The following is a 9,751-nucleotide window of genomic DNA, read 5'->3' on the forward strand; positions in this document are numbered from 1 at the left end:
TTCTTGATTGATAGACTACTTCGTCTTATCATGACTCTTCCCATTTCTACAGCCACAACCGAGAGGTCTTTTTCAGCAATGAAAATTATTAAGACTAAGTTGAGAAACAAGATGGATGATGGGTTTCTTGGAGATAGCATGACAGTATATATTGAAAGGGAGATTAGTGCAAGCATTAATTCGGAGTCAATTATTGACGATTTCAAGTCACTCGGAACGCGTAAAGCATTACTTTAAGGTAGTTTTAAGTCATGTAATTTAAATTTTTAGTAATTAACTTTGTATTTATTTTAACTTTAATGTTTTATTTAAAATACTATTTACATTTTATTTATAATCTTTATTTTACGTTAGCAGTCAACCCAAATTTTTTTATCTGGCTTCGCCACTGAGTAGAATGACATTAGAAAGAAATGTTAACATGAATAAATAATAAAAAGGCAGGATCGGTCCAATCAACCCGAGGACCCTGTTATAATTTTAAAAATACATTTAAAAATATTAATTTATATCAAGTTTTTTTAAAAAATCGATAAAAATGCATAAAATTTAAAAATAAATTATGCTCTTACACCTCATTTTAAAAAATAGGTGTAAAATAGATTTTGAAAACATATTATGATACTAATCTGTTGTTAAAAAAATAAGTGTAAAATATATATATTTTTTAAAATTAAAAAATAAAAGTGGGTCCTCCAAAACATGGGGCCAATGCTGTAGTACATGCTACACCTACACTGGATCGGCTTTGTAAAAAAGTATGGCCATAAAGATCTAATGAATTTTCACAAAGGTGTGGAATACAACATTTTCGCCTCCTCTCAATATACTTCTGAACACACATACGTCAATCCACGTGAAGCATAAGTGATAATTATTAACAAATAGACATGAGAATACATGATATCACATATCAATTCCCTCGTAAATCCATGTATATGGTTAAACTCATGATTTATAACGAGATTCAAATATGACTAATCAATTGAAAACTAAATGAGTCAATTTTGATGATAATTATGTCATCTCTGCAATTCAATGAGTTTAAAGGAACTCGGGTTAGGAAGACGTTACTATTCAAAGTCAGTTGATCATTGCAACAATATGACCATTCAAGGTTCAACCCATTCTTAAATTGCTTTGAATTTCTAATCTAGTACTTTTTCCCACAACAAACACAAGGGGCCACTAGTACTTTTTCCCACGACAAACGCAAGGGGCCTCCTAGTGGTAAATGATATGTTTAACTAAGATAATCTTCAAATGAGACATGTACGTATGATAAAAACGTCAGTAAGAACTAGTTGAACAAATTGGCATGTCTCAAGTTTTGTCTTTCGACAATACTTTAACATGCCCAATATTGGAGGAAGAACCATTGGTCTAGTAGATGGAACACGTATGATAGTAATCAGATACTCAACTCGACAACAATAAGGACATTTCTCGCCTATTATGGTTGATCCAACAATAGAAATATCGACATGATGTAAAGTACAAGCTCCACCCCTGGTGGGTTCGATCACACCAAGACCGATTGTGGTTATATTGATAAACAATAATATATTTCTAATCCACTTTATTAACATAATGTATTGATCGTATTAGAAACTCTTATGGGAAACAATGTGGAGCTAATCAATAACAAGTGTTTCACCTAAAAAATAATTAAATGTCAACTGAAATTATCAGATTACCGATTTTAAAAATAGACAATGCTTCCCAATCAAATTTGGATCAAACGAGTACAAACACATCCGAGGATGAATTAGTCAAATCTTTCTCAAGTATGTTGAAGTCTATCACAGTCCCCAAAACTTTAGACTTACGAAACAAATTTATAAGATTAGATAATTGAATTTTATGATGACACTCCATAATTTGACAAAGATTATAGAGTCACGAAATGAGAACATGTTGAGGAGAAGAAGATAATAGTCAAACACAAGACTCCATGTATCTCATAAATGGAGGAAACAAGGATATATTTTATCGATGTGAATAGTAGGCCATAATATTATCTTATGTAAAAATAGTTTTCTTAATAAATACGTCAATCTATAATTTTCAACCAACACTCAACCAATCAAGCAAAACTATATTGCACATTTCATCTTCTTTCTTTGTTTTACTTTATTTTATACATTTTTTAGACTAATCTTGTATAGTTCCACAACAACCACCCTGAAGGAATCCTTTAGTTAGATTTTCAAACCCCACCCCCTCCTGTCCACTTCACTAGAGAACATGTGACATCAACCAGGAGCAGGCTAGGCAAAAAATCTTGGATTCCAACCTTATAGCATTCAAGAGGTATTTTGCAATACAATTTAAACCCTCTAAAAAATTATATTACATCTCACTAAAAATATTATATAAAATAAGATATATTAAAATTAGTTAAATGTAAGCTGACTTATTTAAAAAAATTAATACAAATTATTGTTTAATTTTTTAACCCTGTTCTTTACCATTACAAAAAACAAAACAAAAAACATCTGATACTTCATAGAAGAACGAGAGACTAAAATGATACAGTATGTCATTGGAAGTTTATAATTTCAAAATTTTCCAGCAATTACAACTACAACAGAAAAGTTTCAAGGCCCTGATAAATCAAACAAAATACCTATCCTATATAAAAATATTATGAATGGTGAATATACACTCAGTTTAACATTGATCTTATTACTCTGCCAGCTTTCATTTGCCTCTCCGGCGATTTCTTGTTGCTGCACAACTTGAACAGAACCATTTTCCTTTTGGTTGTTCTTTCAATCCAACACAACCAAAATGAAACCACTCTATTTTGCACTGTAGTTAATAGATAACATCAAAATAGGTAATGGAATATAGGTAAAATGGATATAAACAAACAAGTATAAGAAAAGAAAAAGTAAAAACATACATCAGGGTTATCGCAGGCAACCATTTCTCCGTAGCTAACTTGATTGCAAAAGCAGTATGTGGGTTCATTCGGATCAACCGGTAAATCTAAATCCATGCCAGTAGGGTTTGCAGATGTGGCTAGTTCTGCTGCTGCTGCAGTTGCTGCTGCTATTGCAGTTTGGACAGATGCTGTTTGCCGTGTTCTGAAGCAGTTTGAAATTCAGATAAAATGTAACACTTAATTTTTACATAGTTAGAAGGTAAAATCATAAATAAATATCACATTTTATAAGCTTACTTATTTAATGTACAGATGATAATAATGCTATTACAAGACTAACAAAGTGTAATCAGCAACCATTATCAAGGTATTCGCATGGATCGATAAAATAGAATTTCTGATATCTGATGACGATAAGATGTAAACATTCCGAGTTTTATCATTATGGTAAATATTTTGGAGGATAAGATTTAGTTTTAAATTCCCACACCCAGGATTAAATACTATAATGAGTAGTATTTGAGGATGTACATTACCTATCCTCAATAAAATTGGAATAATTTAAGGCTTCAGACAGATACAAATCACTAGGATTGATATGATATTCACAACAATGTATAACAAAGCAATATGCAGTTATGTCAAATATCAAACAAATGTAGATCGAATTGAGGTGTCATTGTCAACTCAGAGATACATCTTCAAACTCAAATTATGCACATTTTTTCTCAAGACCCATAGTAACATAATAGGCCCATTAATAGGGCCAGCTTAGGAGGAAAGGAAAAAGAGGCGGAGATAGGGACAAGAACAGAACAAATGGGCCTGGGACTCACCAAATTGCTGCCTAGTTAAGAAAACATGAGAGGGAACAAACGTACCATCATAGACACATGGCCCAAGGAAAGCAGAAGAAAGGAGAATGATTTAAGGAGAGCATAGCTGCAAGGGGTGCAAAGAAATTCCAAGTTCTTGAGGAAGGTTGGAGATGAGAAGAAGAGCTATTCTCTCTCAGTTATTAGCTATTTTCTTTGTTTAATTGGTATGCAAGGAATTTCGCTCCATTTCGTGCTCATAAATATTTCAGATTGTAAGGGAAATTGTTCCCTGTTTAGAGTGAATTTCAATACAGCTTCTGTTCATCTATTTTCTGAGTTTCTGGTTCCATCAACTGAAGATAAATTAAGCATGTATGTTCGTGTTGAATAAAGTAAGCATGTACACCAGTCTGACATACTGAAACCTTTTCTGGAACTTGTCAATTTTTATGTCATGCAATGTTTAGTTAATCTTGGTTTCCATGTTTTCAGATAAACAGTGTCTGCTTCTAGATGATTTTCCTCATGTCAATCAACGTCTTACATAGCCGAATATACAGAGGCACAGATAAGGAGTCGGTATTTAGAGAAGGGACAAATGAAAAGCACAAGGATAATAATCACATAAATGATATATGATAAGCTATTAGAAAATGAATCATAGATACTCTGAAAAGTGTTACGTACTTTTTTCTGCCTCCTCTACCGCCTTCACTCTTTCCAGATTTTGTGTTGCCGTCTGTACTTGAAGCAGGCACTCCAGTCATTGCAGCATGTTCTCTTTCTGTCATAAATAACAGAAATATTAGGCTTTTGTTCAAACATACGAGGGGATTCAGTTATCACCGATTACAATATGATTCAACCTTTAAACAACATTTACAGATTGAGTGGCACAAAAAAGAAAGAAAGTGAAATACCACGCCGAAGCTCCTCATCAAACTTTTTCAGATATTGATCAAGTTGTTGTATGTGTGTATCTACCTACAACAAAATCATGAAACATAATTACAAAATCCAGAATCAAGCCATCAACTGTTCGCAAGTATATTCTGTGTCTAGAATTTGTGGTTTCTCTGTCTAAAACAGAGCACACCTCACTTGTATTTATAATGTAATTCTATACATACAAATCGGAGCAAAATCAATGTGATTGCTTATAACAAGATACGATGATTACCAAATCATAAGCTTGGACAGCCAAGGCAACTTTTTCATCAGCAATCCTGATGCTATGCTTTTGTTCATCAAGTGCTTCATCAGATAATCTAATAACTGAAGTATCGAGTGTGATGTTTCCAGACCTAACTCCTCGTCTAATATCTTCAATTTCTTGCTCACAACGCTGTTCATTTTGTCTTTGATTATCTGGTCATACACATCATGATGCTTATGTAGCTTAGAACCTCAAACAAGACTCAATGTGCGACAAACTAGGGGGGAAAAGCACAACCACAACTATAAGCTTTTCATTTATTTTTTACTTCTCAACACAGGAATAAGATTAAAAAAATCAAAGAGTTCAGCATACCTTGACTTTAATATACCAAAGTAAGCAACATACAGCTGAAGTCTGAACTTAATACCATTGATGCAATAAACTAGCAGTAAATTCAATCACAAACTTGCCATAATGTACCCAAATTACCAATGGACATTTTAATAAATACACTTAACAACTGAAAAGTCCAAAATGTCATAAATTACATATTATAAATGTAAATAATACCAGTTTATTATGTGACATAAAGGACACACTTCTGAGTTTGTGTATGCTAAGGATTTGCGTTGTGCTTTTTACATCAAAGGACTAATATGGTTATCAAATCGAGATTTAAATTGTGAATCGGAAGACATTTTTAATTTTAAAAAAATGACAACAAATTTATATGTTGGTATATCATATATGAATCTCAAAATAGTTTTAGATTCATGTCGTGTATCAAATGCAAAAGAAAAGTGGTTGGTAATACGAAGTTGACAAGAAAAAGTCGTTGGCTACACTAGGTTTAGGTAGTGATTCATAAGAATAAACCGGGATTCATTATAGTGAATTGGGAATCAAGATGAGATTCATGTCTAAATGTCCAAATAGAAACATACTAGAGATTCGTAATGACTGGGTTCAATTTAGTATCGAGTCAAGATACGATTCACGAATCACATGTATAGTAAGATAATGATATTCATGAAACAAATATGGCATCTTGCTTACTTTCACATGAACAAATAGCGGAACATACAAATTTGAGTTTAACAACAGGCCTTTGAATCCCGATGGCTTCTAAGAAACCAAGAGAAGCCTTGGCAGAAACATCTAAGCATAAATGACAGTACAATTCTATGGGAAGCCCAATAAGGTTACCACTTTTCACCACTGAGTCACTGACTCACAGAGACAACACAACATTCATACTCTAATAAAAAATTGCAGTCAGTTAACCACCACAAAGAATGACACATAAAATCACTAAATGGCTAAAATTAATTAAACCTATTGGATTTAATTCATATGCACTTCCAGTATAATGATATTCTACACTCGCAATCAATCATAACTACCTTAAAAGTCATACAATGATGTGCTGTAATTGATTGACACTCTAACAAAGCCTCAAAATCATTCTCTTTATTATGATATACATGATCAAGAACCAAAAAAAAAGATACAATCTCTTACATAATCATGACTTCAATCATATAAGGAGCAATAAATATATAAATAATAAATAAATACATAAATTAATTAATTAAATTTTAAAAAAATGAAAATTTAAAATTACAAGTACCTTGTAAACTCTTATCTAGGTCACGCAACAAGGCATATTTCTTATGAAGAATATTGGGCAGTGAATCCAAATCTACAGGAAAATAAAAGAGAAAATGCGAAATTGTTTGTTAATATGGAACTTGGAATCACAAATACATAATTGAACCCTAAAAAATCCTTAATTTCAGAAAAAAAATTTGAAGAAAAATTAACAAAATTGGGAAATGGGAAATTGATTACTGGCTTGAAATTCTTCAAGAAATGACATTAGGGTTTCTGGGGAAGACCGATAGCTTTCGTTCGAAGTCGGTGATAAAAATGAAAACAGGACAAAAAAAAAGGAAAATGTTAATATGGAGCAACAGTACAGGTGGACCATCATAGTCCATTACTATAAAATTGCATTTTGACCCTTAAACTTTTTAAATATTTATTTTATGTCAATTTCTAGAGGTAAAAATTGACAGTGCTAATTTACCTCTGTTCCGCCATTATTCCCCAAAACAGCAGTTCTATTGCTCTAATCCGTGAAGAGGTGCGCGACGCGACTCTCTTCCACCGGTGTTGCTTCTGTCGCCGTTAACCACTATGTATAACACCCCCTTCATGGCGGAGAAGTGGGTTTAGCATCTATGTACGGTAAGTTTTGAAAAATATAGAAGTTGATAAATTGTTTAGATGGTGTTTTTGCTTTTCACGGTTGACCATCACGTTGTTTTGTGGGGGAATTAGTTTTTTTAGGACATGATCAAAATACCCTTTTCTTGAAAAAATACATATTTAATTGGTAGGGTTAAATATGTAGGAGGTTTATCTAAATATCTCATAATTAAAAACGTATCACTAAGGATATATTGACACATTTATTATTTGAATTTGAATAGAAAAATGAAAAAAAGTTATCATGTTATTCTTCCCCAATGATATAGGTTCTATGACCTTTTAACATGTTTATCTTTCGTTTTGTAGAATTTATTATCTTTTTTTATTTTATTTTACGGTGTTTGTTAAAATTCGAACATGTTATTTTATATTGATTTGATTTTCCTCTTTTGAAGCATCTTTTTATTTTCTCTTATTTTTCTTCTTGTGCGGATGAGACTTCTTGAAATTAATTAGATTTTTGTCGGAACGTTTGAGCTTATATTTTCTATTGTAGTGTTTGGCGAATAACCTCATCTCTTCTTATTTAAAAGAGTCTTTATCATAACTATCATTTTTGTCCTTATTTTTTCTTTTTCCTTGATGAAGAAGTTTTCGAGGATAAATCTCGCTTTTCTTCTTTTACTTTCGTTTTCGACTTTACTTTGCTTTCAACGAGCCGTTTTAATTCATTCTCATGTTTGATTAGCTTTCCAAACAGTTTTGTGATATCCAAAGAACTAAGGTCATATTATTCTTTTATGATTGTTACATTTGGTTGTTATTTCCTGCACATGGATCTCAGAATTTTGTTAGCACGGTCTTTGTTAGAAAAGATCTTTTCCAAGTTGTCTAGTTTGTTGATTAAATAGAGAAAACGAGTCTGCATGGATTCCACGAATTCAACGGGTCCATACGGGAAAGTTCATACTCCTCTGTCAACATATTGATTTTACAATCTTTGACGTCTTTAGTTCCTTTCGTAAATAACTTGACGAGTGTCTCACATAGTTTATGCACTCTTATGATGTGAGATATAGTAAAATACTTCAGTTCTTAAGACGAATATAAGTATATTTCTTGCCTTCAAATCATGGCAAATTTACCGAGGTAACCCACTTTTTCGAAGAAATTCCCAAAATAACCCACTTTTCAGGAAAATTCCCAATCTACCCCACTTTTAGGAGGAGGCGCCAATTGGATTGGCGACCCCTCTTAAAAATTACAAGGAGGCGCCAATTGGATTGGCTAGGGCACCTGCCCTAGCCAATCCAATTGGCGCCTATGTGTATTTTTTAAGAGGGGTCGCCAATCCAATTGGCGACTCCCTTAAAAAAGCCTCAAATGAAAAAACCTTCAACATGAAAGTTGTAGATCTTTTCAAGACAATGAATTTGGATATAAATTTTTCATCATTTGGATTTTTTATGAGAAAGTTATGGGCAGTTGAAGTTGGACTTCTGAGTTTTTCAACTGTAATCTGACCTATAATGTCTTGCATTATTTCATGTGTTTCTTTTAGAGTTATGAAATTTTGTCCAACATAACATTTGAAGTAGACATATTAAATTTTCCAATGCACTTGGTCCCACCTCAAAATAATTAAAAATGAGTGAGTTAGGTTCCTGCGAAGTTGACCTAAAATTAGGGTTTCAACTGTAATCTGACCTATAATGTCTTGCATTATTTCATGTGTTTCTTTTAGAGTTATGAAATTTTGTCCAACATAACATTTGAAGTAGACATCTTAAATTTTCTAATGCACTTGGTCCCACCTCAAAATAATTAAAAATGAGTGAGTTAGGTCCCTGCGAAGTTGACCTAAAATTAGGGTTTCTGTCAAAATGATCTATAATGTTTTGAAATGAATGATGAGCTTCCAAGTTTCAAATGGATTTTTGATGAACATGAAAGTTGTTCATATGGCGACTGTTGTTAAAACTTGAATGGAGGCGCCAATTGGATTGGCTAGGGCAGGTGCCCTAGGCTAGGGCAGGTGCCCTAGGCTAGGGTAGGTGCCCTAGCCAATCCAATTGGCGCCTATGTGTATGTTTTAAAAGGAGGCGCCAACTCAATTGGCGAGTCCCTCATAAAATGCCTTTTTTGTCTTATAAATAGATGCGTTGTGTGACCTATTGTTCCACAACTCATATAATCATTTGGCTATCATGTTTGGTGTTCGTCGCCGATACGGTAAGGTGATTTATGCGAGAGACAAACCTTAATTGCTGATGCTGTTTTGGAACATCACCACGTTAGATCAACTGAAGAGGGAGCTGGTTCGATGGTTAGACGGGAAAATACCAGAAGGGGAAAAAATCAGAAGTATTGAGAGACTTGACAGTATCTTTGGTTGGGTGCGAATGAAGACTGATAAGGATGCTAGGGAAATGATGTTTGGTCGAGACGATATTAATTTGATTGTTGTAATCAGTTAGAATTATTTATGTTTTCAGATGTTTTGTACTGATGTTGGTTATGAAACTCGTTGTAACAAGAACTTAATGATATATATTGATTGATTGTTACAGAAATACAATGTTACAAAAAGCATAAGATCAAGATAAAATGTTACAAAAAGCTTAATGTCTAGATAAAATGTTACAAAAATCTTAAGACCTAGATGATGCT

At 33.0% G+C, this 9,751-nt stretch overlaps 1 protein-coding gene across 2 annotated transcripts; it reads right to left on the reverse strand.

Moving 5' to 3' along the window:
* Positions 1 to 2,522: 2,522 nt before the first annotated feature.
* LOC127092695 (PHD finger protein ING1) lies at positions 2,523 to 7,189 on the reverse strand. Of its 2 annotated transcripts, XM_051031574.1 has the most exons (8): positions 6,957 to 7,189; positions 6,719 to 6,771; positions 6,498 to 6,569; positions 4,889 to 5,076; positions 4,629 to 4,692; positions 4,396 to 4,492; positions 2,909 to 3,092; positions 2,523 to 2,814 (listed from the first exon to the last, which is right to left on the reverse strand). In XM_051031574.1, exons 1-8 carry the CDS (start codon positions 6,968 to 6,970, stop codon positions 2,704 to 2,706), a joined length of 783 nt encoding a protein of 260 aa, XP_050887531.1. In that variant the 5' UTR covers positions 6,971 to 7,189; the 3' UTR covers positions 2,523 to 2,703. The 2 variants fall into 2 exon arrangements, with proteins under 2 accessions (XP_050887531.1, XP_050887530.1); XM_051031573.1 differs by lacking the exon at positions 6,957 to 7,189 and having other exon boundaries at positions 6,719 to 6,867.
* Positions 7,190 to 9,751: the final 2,562 nt, after the last annotated feature.

This window comes from Lathyrus oleraceus, chromosome 6 (genome assembly GCF_024323335.1).
Source record: "Lathyrus oleraceus cultivar Zhongwan6 chromosome 6, CAAS_Psat_ZW6_1.0, whole genome shotgun sequence".
NCBI classification, from domain to species: Eukaryota; Viridiplantae; Streptophyta; class Magnoliopsida; order Fabales; family Fabaceae; genus Lathyrus; species Lathyrus oleraceus.

Bases quoted from the DNA above. Each gene is read 5' to 3' on its own strand.
- LOC127092695 (XM_051031573.1), bottom strand. From the start codon at position 6,860: ATGATGGTCCACCTGTACTGTTGCTCCATATTAACATTTTCCTTTTTT. The intron at 5,077-6,497 runs GTACTTGTAATT...GTGTATGACCAG, and splicing joins CCTAGATAAGAGTTTACAAG to ATAATCAAAGACAAAATGAA. The intron at 4,493-4,628 runs GTATTTCACTTT...TATTTATGACAG, and splicing joins TGATGAGGAGCTTCGGCGTG to AAAGAGAACATGCTGCAATG.